This window comes from Trachemys scripta, chromosome 14 (assembly GCF_013100865.1).
Source record: "Trachemys scripta elegans isolate TJP31775 chromosome 14, CAS_Tse_1.0, whole genome shotgun sequence".
NCBI lineage: Eukaryota > Metazoa > Chordata > Testudines > Emydidae > Trachemys > Trachemys scripta.
This window is the reverse complement of record NC_048311.1, coordinates 15,632,810-15,645,329: the sequence shown is the minus strand read 5'-3', so window position 1 is coordinate 15,645,329 and position 12,520 is coordinate 15,632,810. Positions and strand designations below refer to the sequence as shown.

The window sequence follows — 12,520 nt, the reverse complement described above, 5'->3', positions numbered from 1 at the left end:
TGTCAGAGGTACCAAAGGTTTCCCTTTATTTTGGGCTCGGAAATACCTTCAGTATCGAATAATCGTTTAGGGACAATGACGCTTCTAGGAGACATACTGTTAAGAGTCCTCTGGTTTAATGCAGTGCAGTAAAAATGTTATACTTTTTTTGTATCAATCAAATCAGAATTTATTAAGAGTAAATATGTTTCACTATACTTTGAAAGGATACTGTATTAAGAATACAGTTAAACAGTAAATAGTATTGTCAAACTGTTCATTAAGCTTTTCTTTTCATTGCATGTTACAAATTGAGTTACAAAAATTATTTTCTTTGTAGATGGACTGAAAGCATGAACATTAAAAGGAATTCTCTTATCTTCCCTTGTAGGGATGCTGAATTACCACTAGTGAGAGAGAAGCGCAACTATCTCTGTGACCTAATGAAAGTGCCGAAACCGCAACTAGTGTCCAAGGTAGAGTGTGGAGTTTTTGCTATAGAATTTTCCTGAAGAAACAAAATTAGAAGCATCAGTTATTTTACTAAATATTCTGTACTTGTTAATGACATCTAGAAATCCGAGCCCCATGGGATTGTGCTACAAGCCTAAGACATAAGTACAGAATGTATGGAATTGTCTAAAACAGTTTTTATAAAACCCTCCAATCCAATTCCTTGAAAACATTCCAGACTTCTGGTGTAAAGCTCAACTTACTAAGACAATGCAAGCATGAAATAATGTAGCACAGATGCCTGTGTGTACAGTGTGTGTGTCTATGTTTTGTGGAAAAGAATGGTAAGAATTTCCCCTTCAAATTTAATAGCAAAACTAAAATTCCATGACTTATGTGACTTCCTATAAATTGATTCTGCATTTAGGACAAAAAAGGTATTGAAAGATTCAGGAAAGTTATATTCTAAAACCTAATAATAAATAAAGCACTCCTGAGAAGTGACGACATGTAACCTTAGGAAAGAATTTCCTTACTCAGTTTAATGTACATATGATGGGCCAGATTTGCAGAAGTATGCAGCATGAAGCCATAACAGTTTTGAGTACAGCTCATCTTCCACAGGAGGAGAACTCTGTTTTGATCACTGTGACCCTAAGCCAGAGAAGCATGAGAGAGGTTCTTTTCCTCCAGATATGTCAGACAATGGGGAGGAAGATGTTGGCCACCAGGATAAGCAGGCTCAATAGAACCAAGGACGAATATTAAATACACTTGTCCTCCCCCTTCATGCAAATTGTTAGGGAGACATAGAAAATGGTTCAGGTGGCAGGCCCTGAAATTCTACAAGGGCACTCAAAGGTGCACTCTTCACTGTCTAAACTTGATGCAATAGGTAATTCCTGCAGAGGGAGTTTTCTTACTAAAGGACCTTGCAGGCATAAAGATAGATGCCGTTCTTAGAACAGACTTCAGCAGCCCTACTGTCTCTAGGAAGCACATGCCTGCTAGTGCTACAGTGTCCTGCTGTGATGAATTAAAAACTTCTACCCTCAGACCAAAGAAGAACTCACTGATACCTAAAGAAATACCTTTAGCTGCTGCATTCATAAAAAGAGGATGCATGGACTCTCAGTTGTCCTGGCCCTAATTCTGGACTTAAGCCCTGATCAGTGTAAAATTTATCCGCATCTCAAAAGTCTTAGTTGGAATCCCATTCATGGAGAAGCTTGATAAGATGGTAACATATTATATGAACAAAGTATTATTTTCCTATTCTTGTGAGATCAGAGACAGATGGGGCAGAATCTCATTTCAGTCCTATTCACAGCAAAAGTAAGAGTAGAGATTCTTCCTGTTCCAGGAGAAACACCTAGGCTCAGAGTTTGGATTTTATGTAACTTTTCTTCCAATCTGAACAGAGTGACTGCGATAGGGCCTGCTTCCCTTCAAAAATAGGACCCAGGTTAGGATATCCTGTGTTGCAGGCATCAGATTCCAATCCAGTTCAGAGAGATGATAGTGTAAGATGAATATTATCTGGAGCTTCAGGCTCTGCAGCTTCAACAGATGAGAAACAAACCACACCAAAAGCAATAGAGCTTGTCCCTTAAGGCACTTCCAGGGCTCTCTGCCATCATCATCATTGAAGAAAGGTATCAGGAAGAGTATTGGACTGCAAGAGTATGAACAGCCTGATGAAGAAAAATTTCAGGACTACTGTAGTCTTTCTGGAAGATCTAGCAGACATTTACCTCCATATTCCAGTGAGATTCTCAAATAGGGTGGAGCATGCATTGGGACATATACTTGAAGTATAGCTAATAATTCTGAACAAAAATAATCCAACCAAAATGTAAAGGCGAAGTTCTTCATCAGGGAAGCGGACCAAAAATTGCTGGGACTAGACTCTAGTTCACAGATGGTCAAATCTCTCCTCTCCCCACTTCAACTATTGAGAGGATCAAGGGACACCAAGAATGCTGGGATAGTTGAGCTTCCACAGAGGTCTCCACTGCATTTTCCCAACTGGTAGGATTTCCTACACCGGAGCTGTATGCTGCATCTCATTGTAGACAGCTAGGTTTTTAAGACTTGCAGGTTCTCCATCTCTTTTGCCTGTGTGAGACTTGAGACAACATGCTGTCTCTTCAATATTGCAAAGTCAGAGCAGTGCTCTCAATCTTTCCAGACTACCATACCCCCTTCAGGAATCTGAGTTGTCTTGCGTGCTTAAAAATTACTTGTTTACAAAATCATCACAGCCACTATTATTGAAAAATGGCTTACTTTATCATTTTTACCATATAATTATAAAATAAATCAATTGGAATATAAATATTGTACTTACATTTCAGTGTATATAGTGCAGTGTAAACAAGTCAGTGTGTCTCTGAAATTTTAGTTTGCACTGACTTCGCTAGTGCTTTTTATGTAGTCTGTTGTAAAACTAGGCAAATACCTAGATGAGTTGATGTACCTATCCCCTAGAAGACCTCTGTGTACCCCTGGTTGAGAACCGCTTTCTTAAAGGATGGCCTAGACTTGGCCTGCAATCACTTTGCATTCAACACACTAGCTCATCTACATTTCTAGGTACATCACCAAATGATATTGAGGTTCCATAGAGTAGCATATGTGGCCAACCAGCAGTCAAACCTCTTCCCTAGCTAGATTCGGTCTACAATGCAAAGACCCTCACATTCAAACTTATGGCATTTTATTCCTTTCCCATAACGATATGCTTCTTCGTTGCAACCATGTGAGCTAGAAGAATTTTCAAAATCTTCATTCTCAGATACTACCCGTAATGCATCTTCTGTGAGAACAAGACAGGTCTTAATCTTGAGTACAGATGACTCTAGGGTAATTCTTCTTTTGTTTTTCCTGAAGTCTCAACACCATGTGGCAGATCTGAAGAGCAGTTCAAGTATTCCTTAGTAGACTCAATTAGCTTAGTAAAACTTCATTTTTATTCTTCTCCCTGTAAGTTACATGCATGTGCTTGAAAGTATCTAAAATCATCCATTCTTAGCTAGATTAAATACTGTTGCTGAAGCACATTCATCAGCAGAAGAGGTTGGAACCTACTCAACACTTCCACAGTCAGCAGCCAGAACAAAAATCTGTAAAATGGCTACCTGGTCATTCATCAACACCTCACATGCTTGACCCTTCATTCTTCTTCAGAAGAAAATGTCAGCAGGAGCATGCCCTCAGCTGTGGATTTAAAATAGATTAACACTACTTACTTTCGGGAAAGGGTAACATTCTTCTGTCCCATTTGTCATTCAATCCCTATTCATTCTTCTTTATTGCTCTCTATGCCCCAGACTGGGGGAAAGATTGTGATACAGAAATGTGTTAAAATGGGGCAAACTGTGGGAAGTAAGAATTTGCTGTTAATTTATACTTAAGGTCTTACTTAAAATGCAGAATTTCCCCCACAATTTTGGAGGTATTCATACTGGTGGAAGGGTTGTGGCCAAGCCCTGGAACATCAGATAAGATGTAACTGCCTCTGGTGTTTGTAAGTAGAGATACAACCCAACTGTGTTGACCTGTAAGAAGTCAGGTTCAGAATGGAAATAATCATGTAACACATTAAGTCACAAAACCAGTTTTTGTTTTGTTCTGAAAACATTGATAGTAAAAGGGCCAAGAAAACCAGCTGCTGAAGTGATTCTTACTCCCCTGATATACAGTTAGTTAATTTGTACAGCAACTGGAACAGATAATTTTGTAAATTTGATAAAGAAACATTCTTAAAGTTCTCATCTGGTAAATCACTCTTGTTTAAAGTGAAAGCTAAACTTGTGAGAGCTGGTGTTTTAATGAAGTGGGAAATTAAGAAGCTTGTTTTACTATCAGTGTTGACTGCTCTTTGCTTCATCAGTTTTATGATTAAGCATTTCAAAATGTAGAGGGTATAAATAATTGGTAAGAAAATTGTCTTGAGAGCTGGGTGAGTTATTCTTAAAACTTGAAGACTTAGATGAAAGAGTAGAAAGAAAAGTGAATCTTTTGATATAAACAAGATAATATGATGCACCTGTGTGTGTGAGAGAAAATATTACTGCAAATACTGTAATGCAGATCTTTCCTTTGGTATCCCATCAAAGTCATTAAGGTTTCAGGGCAGAATTTGGTGCTTTACTATTTCCTACGCATGTTTTCTAGTAATGTTAATTAAACACTTGCTAGAACAAATAGACGTTTTCAAGTAAACTGCAAGGTTATTTTCATTTTTGCTAGTACACCTCTACCCCGATATAACGCTTTCCTCGGGAGCCAAAAAATCTTACCGCGTTATATTGAACTTGCTTTGATCCGCCCGAGCACTGCTTTACTGCATTATATCGGGGTAGAGGTGTATTAAAGAATGACAATCCCACCTGCAACCTACTATGTATTACTAGTGGACGAGTTTCACAGCAGTGAAATCCAGTGACACAAACACTTTTCAGTGGGGAGGGGGAGAGGGTGTATGAGAAAAAAGACACACCACCTTCTGCCTTTCGCTGAGAGCTTGCTTCATAAAAGTAGAGGAAAATAACAAACTTGATTAGATAAAGCCAGGCATAACATTTGAATATTTTCATTTTACAAGCCACTTGAACTTTATTTATCTTTTTGAAAAACCTGTCAGATGACTAATATTTTAAAGGTTGATTCAACTTTTTTTTTTAAATCTAGAGTTGTGATATTTACCCTCTGTTAAAATACAATTCACTTTTAAAACAAAGTCCTATTTTCCTTTAGTTTGCTCTAGTTGATAACATGCATTCAGTTATTAGCTGGATTAAAAGTAGCTGAGCACCCTACCTAAAAGGAATTTCATAAGTTCTTCTTTTTTTGTTTCCTGTATGTAGAGTGCAGCATAGTAATGCAGTCAGACTTCTCTGTTGCTTTGAAAACTGAAGCTCTCTGGCACTTGCGTCATGAAGAAGGAAGTGATCTGTGCTGCAGCATCTTGATAAACTGGAGTTTGACTGAGCTACAAAATATGATTAACAAAATTAATGTAAAGAGTAAAAGCACGTGTTCAAAAGCATCACACAGAGAGATACCACTGAAAAAGCAGGCTGTTTATCTGTCAGTATCTCTGACCACAATATAAAGAAGGCAACAAAGGTCCATTATGTTTTCAATTCTTAAATTTATCTGTAGCCACAAGATGGCAGTTTGTCCTCATGATCTTTGTCATAATTGAGCTGCTTTTGAATGCCAATGTCTTGCATTCCCCTCAGTAAACCTGAATTAGTGTGTCTCCTCTAAAATCATTGAGCTTGTACTTGTGTATTATACATTTACAGTTGTGGATAATGCTTGTGGTCAAGACAAATATTTAAGATGATAATGTAACAGTTCAGAGTGGCAATACTTAATGGTAATACCTCTCTCCATAAACTGTTCTTTCATTGCCTTCAACCTGATGTCTAGTCTGCAAGCAAAAGCAGACCATCTTCGTTCTGGGTAAGGTCAAAGCCTAAAATAAACAGAGACTGTCGACTCGTGTAAATGAGTGGTGACTTTGTGTTATAAGGTAGAATTCAAGAGACATCAAGCAGAACCTCACTTTTCCAACGGCGGAGTACAGAGGTGACAGGTCAGTGCTTCAGCCACTGCCCTTACTGTTAGACATTTTTAAAAATCAATCATCCGCATTTTCAAAACCAAAATTGCACCCAGTCATTCTCCATAAAGAGGCACCTAATAAGAAATGATACAACAGCTGATTTTTTTCCCCCTACAGAAAGGCCAACTATAAAAAGCCATAACTTAACTGCATTTGATGTTGAGAAAACCTACCTCTACTGTATAGTAGAAGAAAAGTGAGTGACAGTAAGCACTTGCAGCATGCTCTGCTCTAACAGAGGGGTGTGTGGAAACTGATTTTTAAGCTTATGTGACATACCTTTTTGTTTGTCCTTCTACTGTTGTAGCACAGGCTCTTTTGACTGGGTTTATATAGCATACTAATTCTTTCTCTAGATTCACAAGGGAAGTTAAATATATGAATTATTTGTGACCAGTGTATTAAATTATTCTCTTCCTGAAGCAGAAGGGAAGGAGAAATATCCAAATGCTAGCGTGGCATGATTTTCAATTTTGCACAAGTGAACAAGCCCAGAAAACTAGCTTTTGTTAATATTCATACCAAAATGACTTTGCAATGTATATGTATTTGAGATCTATCCCAAAGAAGTGGCCCGTTACCCTTGAGGACCTACCTTCACAGGTGTAGGAATGGCTCACACCTCAAATGCCACTCCTAGAAGGTGGCTGTGTAGCTTGTAGAACAGAGGTTTTTAAACTGGGGTGCATCCCCAGAGGAACATTGCAGCAGGTGAGCAGCCATGACATGCAGCTTGGGCTTCAGCCCAGCATAGCAGGGCTTGAGGAGGGAGCGCAACCTCCATCCCCTGCCTCACCTCTTTTTGTCTGGGTTGGGGGTGGCGCAACCAAAAATTGTAATTCCAGGGGTGCATTTCAAAAAGTTTGGAAACTGCTGTTATAGTGGCATCTTGGTCCTAGCCCACACACCAGACATATATCAAATCCCCACTGATTAAGGGTGCAGATGTCAAGATCCCTTTAGATCATTACTGCTCATATAGCAACATTTGTTCCTTGCTTGGTGCAAAAACAGCACTGGGCCAAATCAAGACAGAACCTCCTCCCCCACAAAAGGGTGAACTCGTTCATTTAAAATCTATGAAAAATTAAGATGGATTGTAATACATCAATACAGACATGTCAAAATATGTTTAAATCAGAAAAATTAAACTAAAAACAAACTATTACTAAAATGTTTAGATTTGGCACTTTAGAGGTATCATTTCCACTGATAACAGAATTAGACAAAATCTTCAGCTGTATCATGTATTACTAACTAGTCCTTTAGAGAGCACTTTATTACTAGAATCTAGAAAAGACTTTTACAGAAATATTTCTTTTAAATTGTTGCCTGAAAATAATCAAGCAATTGACAATCTTATGAAGGGTTCATCATCGAGATGTAGCTTGGAAAATTCTAGGTTTCAGAAATACAGGAGTATATTCCTTCACAGTCTAGAATGGACATATCTCTTCTCTCATGTCTATCCTTGTGGGAAGTTGTGTACCAACCATTTTTTGCTCAATTTTACACTACCTGACTGGTTATTGGCACTACTGGAAACAAACAGCAAGTAGTATAACCACTGTTTGAATTGTACCAGCTGAAGATAATAGTTGGCTGTAAGAATAACTTTGCGGCCCAGTTTGGCAGCTGGCTATATAAACCTGACATGTTTCCTTTTCTTTCCAAGTAGACTCAAAAAACCCCTCTACTACTACTACTATTTCATTACCAACTCTCATCCTTGTACTCCCATTCTTAGCATGGGCCTTTTTTTGTGCGTGTGAAGATTCGCTATAGGATATGTTCCGAAGTAGGAGTGTGAGCTGTGGATCAAGGTCAAAATGGATAAAGCTCCAATGGAATCCCCACACTGTCAGAAGCTTTAGTTTTATAAAGATTGTGGTATAAAAATATTCAATCATCATTAAAAAACAGTCATATGAAACTCAAATGAGAAATACCCTCTGTGCTATGAACCTCAGCATTGGCTCTTAAAGGTAATACTCCCAAACTGGGGTTGGCTTCACAGCCATGCAGCACAAAACCCTGTATTAATCCACAGAACAGGTACGACATGGAAAATGACCGGACAAAGTACGCAATCCTGAACAGGACCCACCTACATGAGTGACAGACTTGGTCTCCATAGCTCTCACAATCTTTAGCTTTGCTGAGATTACCAAGTCTGGTCTCAATTGAAATTCAATGAATAGATACCAATCTGCTGCAGCATAATAGTTAGGGATGCTGCTAATTGGAGTGAGATCAAAACAAAGCCACTACTAAAGCAGGCTGGATTTAAAATGGCCATTTAGAGCCAGATTTTCAAAAGCGCTTAGTACCCAATCTGGTTTTAAATAATATGCAGTAACAGAGATCTTTTGTGCAGTCACCTGTAGATCAGTGGGATGAGTATAAAAATTGAACCATTTCATCTCTCTACGAGAAACTGACAATGCAAAATTCTAGTGCAGGGATCACGCTCTCTTGAAAATCTGGGCCTTAGGGGTTTAGTTACCAATCCCGTGGTGTGAGAAGCCAAGAACACCTTTTTCTGTACTATTCTAGAAAAAAAGCTCCAGCCACTTTTTTCATGTAAATATTACATTCTGAGCAGCAAAGGATAAACACTGTGAATTTATAATAGCCTTTTCCTCAGCTTCTAGCTGGTAGGCATAGACTGCAATTTCAGGCTATTTTACATGTAACTGGGAAATCAGAAATATTTACCAGAAGCACAGAACATGATCAGCAACTGGGGAGGGCAATGGAATGGGGGTCTCAGTATTGATAATCTATACATGGAATTATAAACACTGAAGCAGGGGTGGAGTCCTGGGAACAAGAGTGAAGTGATGCACATGATTAATCAATTCAAAACAGGGTATGCATGGCAGTAGCAGGGAAATGGAGAGACAGGCTCAAAGTTACAGGCCTCTTTTCTGAAAGGAACCGTTATTAACCAGGAGTTTTGGAGGTGGGGAGGCACTCTTCTCCACACAGATTTTATAAATTAAATTCTGCACAGCTGGTCAAGGAAGCAAAGACAGCAGCACCCTTTTACTAAACAGAGTGACAGCACTTGCTGGAATTCTTTAGAATTTGAACTTAGTATATTTTTGTATTAAATTTGAGTATATTGATGGTATAACATACAGCCTGATAGGGAGTGGCTCTGGGTGCTGTGAGTCATTTCACCAGCTCAGACCAACTAACATTCAAGTAGGCAACACTTCTTGGCGTTCAGCCTTGTATCATGCAGACAGAGAAAAAAGTCAAAAGATAGTGTATACTATATGGCCCCTCAGTGCTATGCAATTCTCAGGCTGTCAGAATCACCCAACGAACAAGAAAGATGAACACAAAAGATAAAGATACTGATAAGGGAACAACAGTAACTAAGACAACCCTTTATTTTGTGATTAAATAAGTAGCGTAACTAGCAACAAAAATATCTATTACTTAACCAGAGTAGAGATTTTCCAAAATAATTAGTGATTTTAGGTGGCCTACTTAAGAAACCTTAAATGGGTCTAAGTTTTATAAAGTGCTATGCAATTAGAATCAGACCCAGCTAATGTGTCAAGCTCGGGTCCCGGAATCCCTAGGTAAAGTAAATTACCTCTTGATTATGTTAATTCACATATAATAAACCACAAAGTGGCATATTTCACTTGAGAGATAGTCTAAAGCAGAAGCTGACCTGAGGTTTAGTTCCTTCTTGAGCAAAGGTATAACTTGAGGTCCCCAGTGCAAGAAAAATGTTACTTCCATGTTAGAAAAAATCTACTTATTTTTAAGCATACACAATAGGAGGCTGAGTGAAAGCTCTGAGCATCTATATACATTATCCTCTGGCTTCCAAATCACTTCCCATATACACTGTACTCCTAAAACGCCCGAATCACAGGGATGCCATAATTTAGGGCCTCTTTAATCCCTCAGCACTAGCAGTTCACATAGATACAAAGCAGTAATGCAAAGATTTTACCTCAGGAAACACCAGCTGCTGTTGTCAGTAGCAGGAGATTAACCAACTCCAGGGAATGGCTTGGGGCCCCTGACCACTCTGGACAGAACCTGAGTCACCAAGGTCTCAACACTTTCATTGTTGTGAACATTTAAACTGCTGTGTACATTGTTTGCTATGGCTTTAGTGTTTTCTTATGGTAGCAGCTTGCTCTGTAATCTAATGGATAACACTGGATGGGCCACTTACACCAAGAGTATAAGCAGCAGTAACAAATTTTGTACACTTAAAGTTAGCAACAAAAATAGCACTTTCACTATTGTTTTTGTGATAATAAGCAGGAAGAATCACGATTATAAACTGACTGCTAAGCCAGTAATGTGGCATATTAACAACTGGTAAATATAGATATCAAAGGAATAACTTTATCCTGCCTTTAGAAAAGAATAAATGATTAGAAGAGATACATTGGGTGAAGTTCAAATTACTAACTACAAAACCTAACCCTCTCTGGACATAGTTTTGTTTTTAACATACACATCACTCAGGATACATAAAGCACCAATTTCACTGCTGTACCTCAGAGTTCAGTTGAAATGATGATAATCCAGTCCCTCTTTCAAGTGTAGTGTGGCCAAGTTTTCTTCAAATCCTCCACCTGTCAGATCCTGTGGGATGAGACACAGCATTAGTTCATTCAGGTAAAATGAAGAAAATGGGATCAGTTGTTGATCTAAAAATTAATAAAAAAACAGTTGAGAAATCTATCTGTGCATACATCCCCCCCACATCCTTCTAAAATAATTGCATTAGTTTAGAAACTCATGACCCTAGACAGCTTATTTCAAGAGAATAGAGAAAGCAAAAAAAAAGTTTTACTTCTATCTCTGAGTTCAAAGTCTGTTTTGTTCTTTCCTTCCCTAACTGGTCATGTTCTGGATCAACCCCCAACGCACCCCCCCCTGCCAACCCCTGGAAACAAAAACCTTGTAACTCCAGAGAGAAATACTGGCAGCTTTCAGACTCTCTTTTCATCCTCAGCTCATGGGGTGAAAGCCGGCATGTTCAAGAACTTTTCCAAGATAGCCCAGGGGGGATGGTCACCAGTTCAGACTGCTGGCAAACAGCTCATTCTAACTGCTAAGCACAACACAGGATTTGCACTGAAACCAGCTCTGCAGAGGACTATGTGTGTGCTTTTGTTTTGTTTTTTAAGTACACACATTTTAAGAGACTGGAACGAGGATGCCATTTAACAAAATAGTAATAATTGTGGATTTTGCACAATGTGCTTGGCTGGTGAAATACACCTTTCAACAAGCAACTGGCATATTAACCATAGTTACAGGTGTTTCCTTCAAATCCTTTTTACTGTCTGGACAAGAAACTCTGTATTTTTGTTCCATGCACAATATTGCAAGGCAGTGATGTCATTAAGTAAACACGCCAACCTCAGCATTTCTGATGTGATACTTCGCCCTCCTATAGTCTTTAATTTCACAAATCTTTAAGCTCTTCATAAATAATTTATCAATCATGACAATACCTTAAGATGTAAGTAAGGGATAAACCAGGATTGCTGCAGCATCCCTTTGAGTGAAACACAGCAGCTGTGTTAAGAGCTTTAACAACGCACACCACCACTATGAAATCATACAGGAAAGAAGTGAAGCATAATACGTACAACTGAAATGGCCGGAGGAATTCAGGGAGGCAGAATGTTCAACTGTCCTGGTCAAAATCTGATGAAAAAATTGCTGTGGGATCTTTAATGACCACAAACTGTCAGAACCTCAGCTTTACTTCTCACCCAGCTGAGGACATCTCCAACTTCCCATATCACCGAGGGGCAGTCAAGGAAGAGAGCCATCAACAGAATCTCTTACAAACACGACTTCCCTTAGCATCTGAGTGTTCCCTGGAGGTCTCCCATTCAAAAAATGAACTGCCCTAATCCTGCTTTAGCACATAAGATGTGAGAATGCTAACAAAAGTATCCAAGTAGTGCTAATGTCATGTCTATAACCTGGATCATTGCTGCCTTTGGGGAAATAAATGTTGGATTGTGTGAGCATCAGTAAAGCTGTGTTACTCCTTCCTTTCATGTGCCTCCACTTCTCAGAGGGTCAGGTTTGTGGTTCTGACTTTTTAAAGAACAACTCTTCATTCTTTCTCCTGCTTGAACTGACAGATGAAAGGAAACATCTGCAGGCACATTGCTTCAGACCTCAAACCCACCCCAGCGAGCTGTGCCTCAAAACCATATGGCTCTCATTACCTTTTTTCAGTTCTTCCACTTTAGTCTGCTCGGCAAAAAGTATTAAGAAAGCTGCTGCTGATGCTGTGCTATTTCAGCAACACGGTAACCACAAGCCCTAGTGCTAGTATTTATTGAACTCTGATGCTTTCTGTGCCTGAGAGTGATATAGTGGTAGCTAATACATAATTTACATAGCACCTTTCATCCCAAAAGAGTCTAAAGCAATTGACAA

General features: G+C 38.9%; 2 protein-coding genes across 7 annotated transcripts in view; one reads left to right on the top strand and one right to left on the bottom strand.

Annotated features, from left to right (window-relative positions):
• Positions 1-5,953, top strand: part of TBCD (tubulin folding cofactor D) — a gene marked incomplete at its 5' end in the record, with an annotated part of 241,622 nt that extends 235,669 nt beyond the window's left edge. Inside the window, 2 exon segments of the mRNA XM_034789910.1 lie at positions 371-455; positions 5,304-5,953. Coding sequence (XP_034645801.1) covers positions 371-455; positions 5,304-5,315 — 97 coding nt within the window.
• Positions 5,110-12,520, bottom strand: part of B3GNTL1 (UDP-GlcNAc:betaGal beta-1,3-N-acetylglucosaminyltransferase like 1) — a 353,698-nt gene continuing 346,287 nt past the window's right edge. For all 6 annotated transcript variants that reach the window (XM_034789912.1, XM_034789918.1, XM_034789917.1 and 3 more), the window contains 2 exons: positions 10,608-10,696; positions 5,110-5,428 (listed from right to left, as the gene is read on the bottom strand). In XM_034789912.1, the coding sequence (XP_034645803.1) occupies positions 10,616-10,696 (81 nt within the window). In that variant the 3' untranslated portion in view covers positions 5,110-5,428; positions 10,608-10,615. The remainder of the gene's footprint in view (positions 5,429-10,607; positions 10,697-12,520) is intronic.